Raw genomic sequence first — 17,535 nt, forward strand, 5'->3', positions numbered from 1 at the left:
CTTCCCGAGCCCCCACTGATCCACTCAGCTGAATGTATGGCGAGGTGAACTGGCAGACAGCTTGCTTGTACTCAGCGAATCTAGCGGCATCATTTTAAATGGTTATGTATTAGCTGAGGAATGTGGGAGTCTCTTTAAACTATGAATCATCACTTTTCTGCTGCTTTGATTTTGGGATTATTGCTCACACTATCAATAACAAATTTGCAAGAACACTCCCAAATGTGAATCTAGCAACAATTGATTTTAATCATCATTCCAATATTTCATTCATGGTGCTGCCCACGGCATCCCCCACATGATCTTATCAACCACTCCTCCAATCACAAATCATACTCAGTCTGAGAGCTCTTTATAACCCAACAGTTTATTCTGTAGTTACACTGTTGTTGACTCGCTTTGCTGCAAATTCTCCCTATTCTACAACCGACTTCTGCTGTTCTTTTCCAATGGATGTTGTGCAAGCTGTTTCATGATAATGGATGTGGCTTCATGTTTACAGAGTTGTGTTGGGGGGGGGGGGGGGGGGGTATCATGAGACCTTGTTCAAAAGAATCTTTTTTCCAAATACAGCTGTATTTTAAAGTTTAAAATATGGATGAACAGCACAGTTTCTGCTCTGTAGTCATCCAGGTTATGCTCTGCTAATGTATTTGAAACCTACTTCCTTCCACTGGAGGAGCTACTAGACTATATGGAAGACTGAAAGATACTATATGTGATGCCAAGGGCAAAAACCACCCATTTAAATTGAAGCCAGTGCTGAAGTCTCTTATAGTTTAATATCACTGACTAGATTTAAAAAGAAATACTGGCTCCAAGTGACTCCTGACCTTTGTAAATTATTGCTCCATTAATAATATTGTTGGGCTTATAGGAGAGTTTCATGTTGCAGTGTGGACTTTGACTTATAAATGTGACTATCTACTTCCTGGTAGTCTTTGTCAGACTTTAAGTGAGTGAGGTGAATGAAAAGGATTTACCCCCTTACCTTCCTACCTCTTTTCCCAAAAAGGCCAAGGATTTTGTTATGAAGATGTTTCATAAAAATTACTGTTAGTTTATGTTAAGACTGGTCTGTTGACGAAGGGGTTCACAAACTTATTAATTTTTAGACCCAATAGAGAAATTGGATGCCTCCAAGGACTCCCATTTAAAATGACATAACATCTTCATTTTTAGTGGCTCCTCCACAGTTTAAACAATGTTGAAAAAATGCACTTTGCTGAATAACCACATAGAATATGAATCTCAACTGGCAAGATAACACCAGTAATTGCTTCTAACACTGACAGACAATGATAATTAGCAGCACACTTAAACACAGCATTTGTAGATTTATGTTGAGCTGAAAACTCCCTATGCAAATATAACCTGATCACTGTGCAGAAATAATTTTAGACATTTGTGCAAACAGGAAAGTTTTTGAAAAAAAAGATCATATCTTTGAAAGTTAACTTAAAATGCTTATGTCATACATTAAAATGAATATTTATTCACGTTATTACACACCTTATGCATTATCTACAACCCATTAGGCTCCTAATCTTTAGGAAAGCTAATTTAGGTAAAATCAGCAATTTTAGCAAATGTTTAATTGTTTGACATTTTTTGTCAACTAGTCTGTTATTTGGCCTGTTTCATGTATATTTTATTGGTATTGTGCTGCTATATTAGGTTGACAGTTGACAGATCCATGAAATTTTACAAAGTGACAGCAAGAGGTCCTCTTAGGGTTACATGGGATGACAATATGCTGTAATCCATGTCTATATTCTAATAAATGAATAAATAAAATGAATTTAAGAACACGCTTAAAAGTTACGTATTCTTATATCATGCATGTATCAACACTGTAAGTTTTCTTAATGCACAACAGGACCTAGAGCTGTGTTCAAACAAAACAAATCTGTGCAAGTCTTGACTAGAAAAAAGTATTAGTGGGAAACTGAAAACATTCCACTAACTGTCTGTAACTAACTAACTGTATTAAATGTATGCCTACCTGATCTCTGGCTGAAACAATAGAATTCTGTTCTGTAAAAACATATAAATTGCTCTTTGTAATCATACAGATCCTGGAGATTGACATTATTACTACAATCAAACAGCCATTTGTATGGACATTTAGCAATTAACATTTACTAGATAATAATTTAGTTTGAGCTCTCAGGACGTTAGTGATACCATTAACCCTCTTGTCCAAATATGGTCACTTGCACTTCCAACAAGCTAAAATACTGAAATCAAGGCTTGACAGCAATATTTCAGAAACCAAAGGGTGAAATCTCATTGGCTACATTCATTTCTTTTATGCAGTCTTTGGTATTAAGCCACACACACTGCATATATATATAATGGATCAAATTAAAATGCTAAAAGTTAAAGGTTTTAGTGTTTTTAATCATGTGGCAACAGAAAATCACTGGATGAAGCTCACAGTAAGTCGATTTCAACAGCTGTCAACAGAGATTATGCAATGTGAGACTCTCCTGTGACTTGTCACCCTTTCTAGATTGGCTTGGCTCGCTAAGACCTCTGTGGCCCCAGGGGCAAAGGTGTCCATCATATTCATAATTATCCGGAAGGGAGGACCATCGACATAACCCATTAGCAGCACGCAGACGGCACGGCAGTAAATAATCCCATCGTCTCGGCCAGAGGAGGTCAGGCAGGCATAAATTTAATACAGAGCACTTTTACATTCTTCAAGGCATTGTAGGGAGGCTTCATCATCTGAAGGATTGATGCCTTGCCCTCAGCTCCCTTCCACTTTTCAGGTAGTTTGAATGAAAAACCTCAGTAGATCTCCACGGTGGATGTATAGCTTTACACTATTTGTATTACATTTGAAACTGAGCAACTGTTGACATTTCAATGGACTTTTTTTTTTTTTTTTTTTTTTTTTTTTTTTCTTTTTAGAAATATAACTCCTTTAAATATCCCTGACCTTCTGCCGTCTTACACACTCCATTCCCTTTAGCACAACAGAGACTTCTTTCCTCTCATTCTTTCCCCTCTCTCTCTGTTTATATCCCCCCATCTGACATTTATAAAGTGTGAGCCTGAAGAAAGCTTTGAGCGGTGAAGAGGAGCTCCATCTCCGGGACATTGGGCGTCCATGATGCGAGTAGCTTTGGTTCACTCACTTAAGCAGCTAACATTTCAAACAGGCAATAAAGAGAGTCCTAGTCCCTCTAGAACAATAAAACAGTGTTAGAGTCAGGGCTGGATGCACTGTAATACAGACAGATATTTCTCTGCTGCAGCTGCTGCGCTCAGCAGAATGAAAAAAGACAGAATCAGAGGACGTTCACTCCAGCTGTGAAAGAGAGAGTGACTCACTGTAACATCCAGGTGTAACAGTCACAGTCTCACCATGGACAGAGGATGAACTGTGAAGGTAAATATGGAGGCTCATGACAGCATCATATGAATAAGTGACTGACACGTCACAAAAATATTCACTAATTGCTGCCCCATCTACTAGACCATGGTCATTATGTGCCAAGAGGCAACACAGCTCATACTTGAATGCATTTGTAAAGAGTTTCATTACCACAAAGTCACAGATAATCCTGTTTAGTAAGTGGCAGTTCACAGTTCAGTAGTTCAGTAATTATATTTCTGCCACAAGATGAGTAAATTAAAGTAGAACTTCAAAAACACTTCTTTATATATATATATATATATATATATATATATATACTTCAGAAGGAAAAGAAAGTCAGAGCAAAGAGGATTGTTCTGTGCTGTCTGTTCTGGCTAGATATAGTATATATATATATATATATATATATATATATATATATATATATATATATATATATATATATATACATACATATACTTCAGAAGGAAAAGAAAGTCAGAGCAAAGAGGATTGTTCTGTGCTGTCTGTTCTGGCTAGATGTAAATCAGCGTGGGGGTGTTAATTTATTTCTGTCCTTCGAGAAGAGGGACAGGGATGACAGCTAGGTGATGATCCCTCATGTCTGAGCCATCTCACGCCCCATTCCCCTCACAGGAATAACATTGAACAAGGAGGATTTAGCCAAGACCTTGACTTGACTGGCAGTCAGCAGAGAAAAGTGCACATTGTGTGTGTAGTGTGGAGGTGTGTGATCTCTGTATGGAATAAGTGCATAGATGTCCAGTGTTAAGAAGTATTGTGTCAATGCTTGACTTTGTCTTTGCTTTGAGTATTGATTCATATACATAGTTGTTTTTGTATGCATCATGTTGTCTGGAAAGAATCTATTTTGCAAGATATATTTCTCAGTCCAGTTGCATCTATGGTAGATATGCATAAAATATACACCATTTGCACAGGACTAGTATTACCTGGAGACCTGATGTGATTCAGACATTGCCCTCACATTTGTGTTTAGTGCAGAACATTTGCATAAGTGGAGAATTCACTACCTTTATCCCCCAGAAACAATGTCAAGGCTCACCATTAATAAGGTACCATATAGTAACTAGTTTGGCTCACAGGATGTACTCAAATAATCCTGCCATTCCACAACTGCATGTTGGTGTTTTGAAAATCTCCCTTGCGCAGCGAAATAACACCTGCAACTATACACTGAAAATAACAAGTTTTGACAAAGATTTGTCACTTTCTTTTGTAGGGTTTTTTTCTTTTTAATACCATGGTATGCTTCTCCATGCATCATTTGCTTGTCTGTTCAATTCATGCCCAAAATGTTGTCTGAATCCTGATTCATGATTGCTCACACTGTCTTCACAACTGAGAGTTAGAGTATTGGTGTTGCAGATCATCCTATATCACACATTTGTTGATTTATGGATGTTATGGAATTGTTACTTTACAGATTATAGACAGAACCCCCACAATTATTATAAATTACCACGTTACCTTACTATTTCCACATGAATAAGGCAGTGACAGTTACCTCAAGTCTGCTGATCAGTTAAATCAATAGATGTTTGCTATGTCAGAATATATTTAAAAATTATCATCCGTTTTATCTATGTGTATCTACTCTTTTGTGTCAAAAAGGTAAATACCCCTTACATGAGTAGGAATAAAATTGCAAAATTCTGTAAATTTCTTCAATTTTTGCGTTTCCCCAGTATGTGAAATTTCTGAATGCAAATAAATGGATTTATGGAAATGCACCTATTGACATATTTTTCTGTTCTACAATTTAATCTTATACAAATACATGTTATGCAGCACTTTCCATCATTTTATTCTACACTGATGAAAATGTATATTTTATAACCACAATGTCATTATAACTAAATAAATCTGAACTAATGATGTCATCAGGCTCCAATTAGCCTCAAAGAAAGGCAGCACAGAAAACCCTTAACTTTATTTATCATGGACACACACATATGTTCTGGCTTTGGGTGGCTCATATTAGCATTAAAGTAAATACTGAAAACACTAAAACAGCAGGTGGGACTGTAGGTAAACAATAAAATCAGAGGGCTTATTAAATGTCAGCAGAAACAGAATATCAGCTTTGCATGTGATTTTACAACTGGCTGCTATTGTGTGATGATGAGTCCATCTTGTTTAGCAGCAGGTGCCACTAAACGCCACACATGGTGAAAAAGGGTTCACACTAATATGGCAAATAAGGGTAATTTATTCAGGCAGGTATAGCAGAGAATAGGAGAGCTCCAATTTTTGATACAGATAAAAATTGATTTACTCAAGCAAACACACATCAAGCTGATTTAAAACAGATTTTTGGGTTTGTGTCTGGATTAAAACACACTTTCACTGGTTTTCAGCATAGTGATGACTATCAGCCATTAGCTGCCCTGGTGTGACTGGCATTAGTGAGAGGCACAGCTGCTGATTCAGATGTCATTTCATGGCTAAAATGAGCAGAGAGTATTTTTACACTACTATGATTTTGACCATCAAATTTTAATTTAACATATTTTGAATATATTTTCCATCCTAAAGAAAACATAGTTATACACAACAAAATGATATGATTATCTGTCATTATCTTTCCAATCCATTGTAACAGGTGAAAAATGACAGACAGAAAACACATTTGTATTTATGTGTGTCTGTGTTCTGTAGTGGTGTTAAATTCTTAGGCTCCATCCACAAAATAGTGTATTAAAAGGGAAGCAATCTCTGTCCAAAGCAATGTTTTGGCAAAGATTTAGAAATAATTTCAAAACATTCTACCACGTATGAAACACATCACATGACCAGGGAGGACTGGAAAGTCCACTGGACATGCTTAAATATGTAAATATAGTTAGAGGTGTCATTATCAAAATGATGCTAACATCATCCCTGTGTTGAATTAACACCGTGTTGTGTAATCACGGAGTACATGTGGGTCATTGTTTCCAAAAGTCTCTGTTTTTCTGCTTTTCTATTACAACACAATCCCAGAATATCCAAACTAAGGCACAGTCAGCAGTGTTTCCAAAATCTCTGTTTTCGGGAGGTTAAAACTTTGGAGTAGTGTGGACACTATGTGTAAACATTGCAAAATGTATTAACCCTTTCATGCATGAATTATGAGAACCTTAATCAAGATTTTTTTTCTTGAGTGTTTTTATTCCTCTTTAGGCATGAAATAAAAACAATGTGATTGATTTTTTTTTTTTTTTTAAATCGACCTGTTTTTCATGGAGTTACAAAAATGTCCACTCAGCTACACCATGAATTTTATTCTTGAAGTAAAGAAACATGTATTTAAAACCCAATATTATAAAGTGATATGAAAACAGTGAAATGAAACCATGTTTAATGGCGCTAATCTGATGTTTTCTCACATTTTAACATATTCTAATACTAGTTATTACTCACTTCATGGAGATAATATGCAAAAAATAAATATTAACAATTGATTTCCACTCAAGAACCAATCAAGAACAGCAAAGTTACAATAAAAGTATGAATTGCAGTTTATGAGATGATGCGTAAGTGTCCACTGTGTTGGTTGATATGGAACTAAAACAACAAAACCCATGAATATACAAGATTAAAGCTGTAGAGTAACTGTCCACTGTAGTGACCACTATGCATGAAAGGGTTATTGTGGGCATAACTTTTGACACTTGAATCTAGTTCTACCAGGGATGTTTCCTTTGAGTTTTTCAGTCAGACAATGAACACAACCATCTGGGTCCTTCTATGAAACTGGGTACATTTTGGTACCTGGGACTTTGCCAGCTTTTTAGACCCAATGATACAAGAGAAATCTAGACATATTTCCCCCCAGGATGTACCTAATGATGACCTCAGATAAATGCAAAAAAAAATTATACTTTTGCTCTGAGCCATTCCAAAATCAATGCATTTTTAATAAAGTATTGGGGCCAAAAACATGATCAAAATTGGGACATGAAAAGCTACCTTGTTGTCAGTGCATTTGATCTTGAAAACACGGCTTGAAATGGTCTTATATACAGCTATTAATAAAGACACTGTGTTAAATTTGACGATCCTAGTGGTTGTTCTAACTCAGACATGCAGGTTTTTCATTAACTGGCAGTCTCATTCCAGGTTTTGTATGTAACCCATCGTGTCCACTTACGCTATGTTTCAGGCAAAGGTGGGGTACACCCTGGATGTGTTGCGTGTTCATCGCAAGGCTGGCATATAGAGAGGAATCACTCTCACATTCACACCTTTAGCTTAACTGATTAACCTATCAGGTGCATATCTATGGGTGGTGGGAGTAAGCCGGAGTACCCAGACAGAACCCATACAAACACATGGAGAACATGCAAACTCCACACAGAAAGGGCCCCTCCATCAGCTGGTGCTGGAATTGACCCCAGGAACTCCTTGCTGTGAGGCAGCAGTGCTATCCACTGCACCACTGTGTCACCTGTCAGATCAAACTGTTGAGTTAAATCCAGCACATATGATCTGAGAGGTTTTTAAGGTCACTCACTGGTCACTCTGAAGGTTTGTGCACATTGAGTGGACCTCTTACCCACCAGGGAACTTTATCTCTGTGCAAGCACATGCATAAATTGGAAAATATGTGCATCTTTAAGTGGACTTGAACATCCAGAGCCACAGAAGGATGCCTTTTTTTTTTTCTCTGTAGCCAAGTGGAACCCTGGCTGACTTTGGAGTTGTGACAGATGCGCTAACAACTGCAGATGTGCTGTAGCTGCACCTCCCTTTCCTCTGACTTTAAAAATCAAAAAGATTTAAAGACTGGAAATTTTTAGGTCTTTTAGGTTCAACATGCCCTCTTATTTTGTGTTCATTAGCTGTAATAGTTGTTGAGTTGTTGGGCAGGATCAGACAGTGTAATCCATGGCCATGTACTCGCCGTGGGGGGCCTCCTGTTCTGTCGTGATCAGGCAGGGGCACCGCCTCATGATTAATTCATGTGAGTGCGTTATTCATATTTTGTTCTCTCATCACTGTGCTTGTGACTTTCATCTGCTCGCTCCACCCCACATACCATCAGCTCCCTCTCTCTTTCTCTCTCGTGCTGTCATCAGGCTCGGGTTGATATTGAAACAGTGGAGGGACATAAGGGAGAATGGAAAAACAAAACCTGCTTTTGTGCCTCTCAGTGCCTCATTCTTATTTGCTTGCCACTTTTCCATTAGCATCAAGTCCCCTCGCAGTGTGTGACAGACATGTTTTGCATAATTACTGATTTTGAACTGTGAAGAATAGATGGCGAGTGCCACCTTGATTAATTTGCGGTCTCTAATTTCCTCCACATCCTCATCAGACGCAGCCTCGTAAAGAATCAGCAGCTATAGACATCCAGTCTGGTCTGGATACATGAGCTCTAATCCCATAGCAAAGGAGCTTGAGAAGGTCTAAATGAGAATGTTTACCTATTGTTTTCATGTGGATTCTAGGATTACTTGTAATTAATTAGACCCCCTGCACTGGAAATTATACAAACAGAAAGATTAAATTTGTTTTAAATGTGTAAACACGGAAACCTCAGACACATATATTCACACGTTCTACTCTTTTACCTCTTCAAAACACACAAACACATGAAAATCCAATTTGCAGCTACTATCCGAAGGCTTTGGTTTTTATAATTAAGGTTAATTAGATGTCTTTCCTTCCGCATCTGTGTGTTTGCTCTTCTAGGAAATGCATGCACCATGTCAGAGTACAACCGGCTGAAAACCATGTTGCTGGATATGCAGCCTAAGGTCCTGAAGACTGGTGAGCACAACCAGCAGAGAGACATGGAGCAGAAGAGGGCTCTGGTGGATGCCATGTTCAAATACTTGGACGTGAACCAGGATGGACGGCTGGTCAGCGACGAGCTGGAAAAGGTGAGTGTCAAGCTGAGAGGGATGTTACTGACATGGAGCTGGAAATATCTTGCAGGTGAGACATTTACATTAAATACAGAGAAGTGGCCACTTCCAGGATTGACAAATGAAGCCAATATAGAAGTGCCAATACCTGCAAACTCTCAAATGACCTCCTGAGGCTGGTTCCAAAAGGAAGTCAGTCCCCATCAGACCTCTGTGCTAAAATACCTCATGTGTGTGCAGCTTACAGCTAATTTCTATTTTCCTGACAACACTAGAGGGGGTGATTTTTTCCTAGAACTTACCTGTATGAATGAATTATTGCGTAAGGTAGAAACACAAAGGTGTATGTATGCATTGTTAAAGGCATGGCCCCGAGCTCAGCTAGTTTTGGTGGTTCTTTATTTTGAAAAACACATTTTGTAATGCTACACAGCTTTACTGTAGATTAGTTACACTAACTTCAACATCTCAACACTGCTGTATTCATCTTTAAGACACATAACAACCTACTTCCACCCTGCATACAGGAGCTGTTCTCAGTCAGAGTCCCAGTACAACCTTAGGGGGGACCTGTATGTTCAAGAAATCAAAGCCAAGGACCAATAACAAAAGGCAAATGCATATCTGTAATTGGAGTAAAATTATGGAATAACCTCGATAAAGAGTTAAAAACATGCACATCAGTCTCTACATTTAAAAGGATGTTTAAAACTAAGGTATTGAATAAATATAAAATATTAGGATAAAGTAATGCAGTTAGATTTTGCTTAGATTATATTATTTGTTTTATTTATATTATATTATTATTTAAAACTGCACCATCTTGTTATCTTGTTTTGTTTCTGCAACTTTCCTTCTTGTAAACAGGGTAGGCATAAATAAGCTGTTGCTTCAGCCTATGTCTTTTTGCCCATGTTTAATATGGAAATCCAAACTGTATCATGCTCTGGTAAATTTACGAATAAATTACTACTAACTTATGGAAAACTTTTAAGAACTTTACCAGATATTGCGTTACAACGACTCACCTGTTTGCATTGCTAATTTGACCATCACTTTATTGTTAGATTATGGTCTGTCAGCTACCATAAATAATCCAGCAAGCATCAGTTTGTGTTTATATATCTTATAAATTTGATATTAGTGTTACCAAACACAACTGTGTTAACGTTAAGCTACTAATTACTGCTAGCAGCAAATATTAGTTGGCGACATCTAACAAAACAACATGTCAATGAGTTAGGAGTATTAGCAGTGAGCCTCAACTATCAGTGAATAGTTCCACCATCTTGGTCTGAAGTCCTGTGCCTTCTGCTGTCCCATGTGGCCTAACATTGGAAAAATTGTGTGATGGTCATTGACAAAGAGAAACATTTTTCTAATTCTGACTGAAATGTGTCATCATTCACAGATATATTTAGCAATTCTAAAGCTAATTTTAAAGGTCAAGAAATCGCAATTTGAAACATTCATTAATTCATTCATTTTCTGAACCCGCTTTATCCTCACTAGGGTCACGGGGGCTTCAGCTACTTATGGGCGAAGGCGGGGTACACCCTGGACATGTCGCCAGTTCATCGCAGGGCTGACATATAGAGACAATCAATCACTCTGACATTCACACCTATTGGCAATTTAGATTAACCGATTAACCTATTAGTGCATGTCTTTGGATGGTGGGAGGAAGCCGGAGTACCTGGAGAGAACCCACGCAGACACAGGGAGAACATGCAAACTTGACACACAAAGGTCCCACCCCCAATTTGAAACAAAGACAGTTAAGAAACATGTCGCTTTCCATTAAATAGCTCAAAAGATTGCATCTGTTGTTGCACCAACACCAAAACAACACCTGCCTAGGTACATTTTGGGCATTTTCTTGACTGGAAATCATTTGTACACAACTGTGTAAATGATAGAATACAGGATAAAATTTAAAAAAAATCTTTTGCCATTGACTTTAATGCAATTTTTTTCATAAGTTAGGTCACATGGAGCACAGCTGGAAAAAGCAGGAGTTCAGCTCTAAGGTAATTTTTGTCTCATTAAATGAATAAGTAAGTAAAATTGTCAACGTCAAGGCTTAAAAACAGTGCTGTACAAAAAAAAAAAGTCCACTGTCACAGAGTCAAATGTTCGCCTTTGAGTTTGTTTCTTGCATCTCTTAGTTGGTCAGCAGTGTGTTGCTGGCTTGTTAGCATAACTTAGTGTTAGAAAGAACTGTGGACATTATCTTCTTAACTGACCTGATCTGTACTAAAAGCCCCATTTATTCTACTGAAGTGTGAAAATTGTCTCCTGATACTAATATTTGGAAATAAAATGTTTCAAGGCTTCACTGAATGAAGTAGTGTTGAAAAAGAATGTTCAAATTGCCTCCTCTTTGAACAAATGAGCAAAATGTTCTTGTTTTTCACAGAGAACCTGGTACCTATGAAATAGCATTTATTTTCTATGTTACTGAAATGAACGGCTCTAGAGGATGTTTTCTCAAAGCTTCCTTTTTAATTTGTCCTCAGTCTGTGCTACAGTTAGATTACTGCCTACCAAAAGTTAATTGATATCACTGTTTGAGGAAGGAAAAAAGTCCCCCCAACAAAAAAACCAAAAGGTTAAAATTTCATAACAGTTGAAAACATTGTTAACACTTTTCCGTTAAATCCCAGATTCTGCCATGAATTGCTTAGTGGTGGAAGGAAGTAGCATTTCTGCAAATGTGTAAAATAAGGCTGCATTCAGGCTGCAGGCAAATGTGGCCCAAATCCAATTTTTTCCCTATTTGTGACCTGTATCTGATCTGTTAAAGACAGTTTGAACAGCACAAATCCAGTTTTTTCAAATTCAACCCAGGCCACTTTCATATGGTCCTAAATCCAATACGTATCTGATATTTTGCAATGTGACTTGAGTCTGAACCGCCACGTTGCATTTATCCAACCTTTATGTCATTGAAATGTAACAAACATCACAATTCTGTGTCCCAGGAGGAGCAACAGGAAAAACAACAGCCACAACACACATCCCAAGATGAGATGCCTCCATATTTACTTCCATAAACACAGACAAAATAAACAAACACCTTAAAAAATCAACAAAATATAATTTAATATGGTGTAGGTCCGCCTTTTGCGGCAATTACAGCCTCAATTCTCCGAGGTATTGATTCATACAACTTGTGAATTGTTTCCAAAGGAATTTTAAGCCATTCTTCAGTTAGAATACCCTCCAACTCTTTTAGAGACGATGGCGGTGGAAATCGACGTCTTACTTGAATCTCTAAAACTGACCATAAATGCTCAATAATGTTGAGGTCTGGGGACTGTGCCGGCCATACGAGATGCTCAACTTCATTAGAATGTTCCTCATGCCATTCTTTAACAATTCTAGCTGTATGGATTGGGGTATTATCATCTTGAGGTGAAGGTGTTTCCATTATTTTGTCCAACCCCTGTATTTCTTTATTGAACATTCTTTCAGTGGTGAATATGTCAGTAAAAAGGTAAATGCTTTGACAATTCCTGGTGTTGTTTTATAAGTTTAGGAAGTGGAAGACACCAGATTCTCTTTTTGGACTTTAGCTGAAAAGGTTTGAGAACCACTGCACCAAAACTGTTCAGTATCCAACAAATACTTTATGAATATTGAGGTTTTCTGACTGTGTTCACTAGAAAGCATTTCCTATTAGACCTGAAATCTGGATTGGGTTAGTGTTGGCATTTGCAGGGCGAGGGCATGAAATAATTGTGGGTATCATCTGGTCTCACAAAATGGGCATTAGAGATGGGTCTTAATTAGATTCATTCCAACAGATAGTGTGATCTCTTGTGCCTTCAGCCAGAGCACAGCGAACCATGTTACAGACTGACAATTGCAAAAAGAAGGCTAAATTATCTCTGTTCTCCTACTATAGTTCTAATGCACTGGAATCTGAAAACTGGATATTAAACAGGTGCCAAACACACAACAGGCTTTTTAATATAAAAAGAAACAGAGTTGTGTGGCTAAATATAGTCCTGTAAGTCTAGTAATACTGCTGCAATTAATCTTCTGTCATGTCAGTGATGAATCAAATGACAACATGCTTTGTCCACTCTGAATTACAGAAACAGGTTTTCTAATTCTAGGAGTGTCCCACTTAAAAAACTGACAATATTTTCATCAGTTCAGCTCATCAGTTTTCATCAGCAAGCAATTACTAACTCCGACATGACATCTTGAGATGAGACAGAATGTGCATATTTTGTCCCAGATAATGTTTTAAGGATGAAAGAAATGTCTTTAAAACATGTTTTTTTCAATGTTATTAATTCAGACTGTCGAGTTGGACAGATGGCTTTTGAGTGTAAAATCATTGGGTTTCAACAACACTTTATTATGATTTTTCAATGGTTTTTATGCTTTTATTGTTCTTTCTTTCTTTCTTTCTTTCTTTCTTTCTTTCTTTCTTTCTTTCTTTTTCTTTCTTTTCCCACTGGCAACAAACAGCCAGTAAGTTACCACAATTACCTGCTTTAGTGTGTTCACTGTCTTCATGGTTTACAGCAGGGGTGTCAAACTCATTTTAGTTCAGGGGCCACATTCAGCTTAATTTGATCTGAAGTGGGCCAAACCAGTAAAATAATAACATAATAATATATAAATAATGTCAACTCCAAACTTTTCTCTATATTTTACAGTGAAAAAAGTCAAAATAAACAATGAAAATCTACAAACTGTCCTTTCAAACAATGCGAATAACTGGAACATACTGAAAGAATAAGTGTAATTTTAACAATATTCTGCCTCAGTTTATCATTTCCACCTGTTCATTATAACGTACAGATCACAGTGGATCTACAACCACACACAACATTTAGTAACAGGAAGAATATTGTTAAAATTGCACGCAGTTTTCTTAAGACATTTCAGGTTCTTCACATTTGTTCAGGTTATTCACATTTTTTTGTGAAATTTCACTTTGTTTCAGTGTAAATGCATGAAAATATTTACATTTACAAAGAGAAAAATGTGGAGTTTTGAGTATTTATAGATTATTTTGATAGTATTTTACTGGTCTGACTCACTGGAGATTGAATTGGTCTGAATGTGGAACCGGAACTAAAAGAATTGTTAATTTCTTTATATCTATTTTTGCACTTCACACATTCATCCAAAGGGCCAGACTGGACCCTTTGGTGGGCTGGATTTGGCCCCCGGGCCGCATGTTTTACACCTGTGGTTTACAGTATCACCACAGTGCCTAGACCAGTGTTTTGCAGCCTTGGGGCAGGGACCCCACATGGGGTCACCTGGAATTCAAGTGGGGTCACCTGAAATTTCTTGTAATTGATTAAAAAAAAAACAAAAAAAAACTTACTAATAAAAAACATATGTTGAGTTGAGAGAGAGACAATCACATTACATAGAAGACATGACAAACTGTGAAGCTGAAACTGAAGCACTGTGGTACTGTTTATCTTTCAAATATTCATTGTGGTTGGTTTCAGATGCTGCAGCTCTTTCATATTTCATAGTTTGAGTTATTGTTTGTTCAGTATTCATTTGCAGCCTTGTAAATACAAGCTGGACTGACTGAACATATCCTGACCAAGGAAAATCAAATTCTCACTTTGTGCAGTAATTTCAACCTGGCTTTTCTGCCTCTGTCCATAAAAATATACATTATATAGCCTAAATGTCATCCAAAATTAACGTTTATTTGCAATATAGTATAGCAAACTATTATATGATCAAATATAAATTCATTTTACCAAAAAAAAAAAAAAAAAAGTCTCAGTTTTGAAAGTCTGGGGTCGGTAGAAATTTGTGATGTTAAAATGGGATCATGAGGCAAAATAGGTTGGGAACCACAGGCCTAGACTGTGGTTTAACATATGATATTGTAATTGTTTTTACCTTAATTTCCTTTACAGCACACACCTTCACAGTGACCTATAATTAATAGGAAGCCATATATATATATATATATATATATATATATATATATATATATATATATATATATATATATATATATATATATATATATATATATATATATATATATACACTGGCGTTTAGCTGTACCACAAGTCTTTAAGAATATTTTTCCACAAACTGAAACTGAGTTGAATTGTGAGTACATTACACTAACAGATATTTATTGCAACCTATGCAAAATATAGAAATGCTTACTAAAAAAAATACATTAAATACTATTAAGTAATCAGCTAACTCTTTTTTTTCATAAAATCTATTTGGTATTTAAATTAATAATACTTATAGTTTTTCATAATTTTAACATTTTGGCTACTTTTCATTCTTTAGTCCTATTGTTTATCATAAGATATCAAAATGTACAGTAAATTACTGCATTTAAAAAGAGAAATACAGTTCATTACCGTAAATCAATACATTTTCGCATGTAACAAATGAATGAAATTCTTTTAGCTTTACTGTAGATTTTACTGTATTCTACCATAAACACTCATATGTATCAGGAACGATGTGGCCACAGTGAAACACATTTATTAAATACACTGGGCTACTGTGTAACATCTGATAAACTACAGTGAGACACATATACGCCAATATCTGACATATTTCATCACATAAAAAAGTAACACCACATCTTGGGTCAGCTCTTGTATTGCATTTTTTTTGTGACACAATAAGTACAGGACCTTAATATAACAGGTTGAGGCACAGCTCTCCGGTTTCAGCCGTACGAGTCAGACTGAGCTAAGCTGAGCTCATTTATTGCTGCAGATCGTGTGGAGACAATGCTCAACATCACCTACTTAAAGTTCTTTCCCCAGAGAAACAGGCACCATTAAAGTAGACAAGAGGGCTTGTAAATGAGCCTAGTATGCTGTGCTGTAAGAATAGATAATGGAAAATAATTAGACCAAGAACTGATGAAATATTGACATTATTGTGGTTTATTAGTGTTGAATCTGCACCTTTTGTTAACATGACGTTTATTTAAGACGGTCAGCTTTTAAGATTTAGACAGTTATTCAGAAGAGGCATGTTTTTATTCTAAACAAAGTATTAAAATAAAGTTTTATGTGAATCATATTTGCTCAGGTTGGCACACTGAGCAATAATTTTTTTATGTTTTCTTGTTTTTATTTTATTTTATTTTTTCTTGTTTATTTTTATTTCCTATTTTATAAACTACACACACTGGTATTTAGCTATACCACAAGTCTTTAAGAATGTCTTTTTTTTTTCCAGAAACTGAAATTTTGTGAGTGCATTTCACTAATAGATATTTCTTGCAGACTATTCAATTCAATTAAATACATTAAATAGTTCAAAAATTCATGGGAAGAAATGCTTCTAGGACCAAAAGAGAGGTTGTTCAAGGTGCTCTTTGGAAAAAGGGATTCATAAAGTAGATAACAAACTGGAAGAAAACTCCAAAGCACTGTCTTTAAACATTAAAATGTCTTTATTAACATGGCATGGTCATATCTACGAGGGCCGTTCAATAAGTTCATGGCCTCACCCAGAACAGAACAACACAGACTGATAATTTATATTTTATTTTCCATCATAATCTCCATTTACAGCAATGCACTTGGTCCATCGATGTTCAAGCATCACTATCCCATCACGAAAGAATGTAACATCCTGTATTATAACAACCAGCATTTCTGGGTGAGGCCATGAACTTATTGAATGGCCCTCGTAGACAGTCAAGATATAACCATGGCATGGTAATAAAGGCATTTTAATGTTTAAAGAGTGCCTTGGAGTTTTCTTCCAGTTTGTTATCTAAATACATTAAATAATTTTAAGTAATCAACTAACTCATTTTTCAATTAATTCTATTTGGTATTTTAATTTCAGTGTTTTCTGGTTAGTTTTTATTTCTTATTTTATAAAATGGCAGAACACATACACAATTCATACAACAAAACAGTACACTGACAAAAGGGATTGTTTTAGGTGTTAAAAAAAAAAATTAAAAAAAAAAAAATAAATTAAAAAAAAAATATATATATATATGTGTGTGTGTGTGTGTGCGTGTGTGTGTGTGTGTGTGTGTATGCGTGTGTGTGTGTGTGTCTACTACATGCATTCTCACACACACAAACACACACACACACACACACACACACACACACACACAGGTATTTAACTGTACCACAAGTTTTTTTGTTTTTGTTTTTGTTTTTTTTTCAATAAAATGAACACAAAGACAGATTAAAAACTGCCAAGACAGACCCTTTTATAAGAATACTAAAATGTCAGGTTAGCATTTATACATTTAAACAGAAT

At 36.2% G+C, this 17,535-nt stretch overlaps 1 protein-coding gene across 2 annotated transcripts in view; it reads left to right on the plus strand.

Moving 5' to 3' along the window:
* fstl4 (follistatin-like 4) overlaps positions 1 to 17,535 on the plus strand; it is a 450,022-nt gene that overhangs the window by 285,524 nt on the left and 146,963 nt on the right. For both annotated transcript variants that reach the window (XR_003937211.1, XM_030153338.1), the window contains exon 5: positions 9,092 to 9,282. Coding sequence is in view for 1 of the 2 variants with exons in the window: in XM_030153338.1 (XP_030009198.1) it covers positions 9,092 to 9,282 (191 nt within the window). In the remaining variant the exon portion in view is untranslated. The remainder of the gene's footprint in view (positions 1 to 9,091; positions 9,283 to 17,535) is intronic.

This window comes from Sphaeramia orbicularis, chromosome 14 (genome assembly GCF_902148855.1).
Source record: "Sphaeramia orbicularis chromosome 14, fSphaOr1.1, whole genome shotgun sequence".
Taxonomy (NCBI): Eukaryota; Metazoa; Chordata; class Actinopteri; order Kurtiformes; family Apogonidae; genus Sphaeramia; species Sphaeramia orbicularis.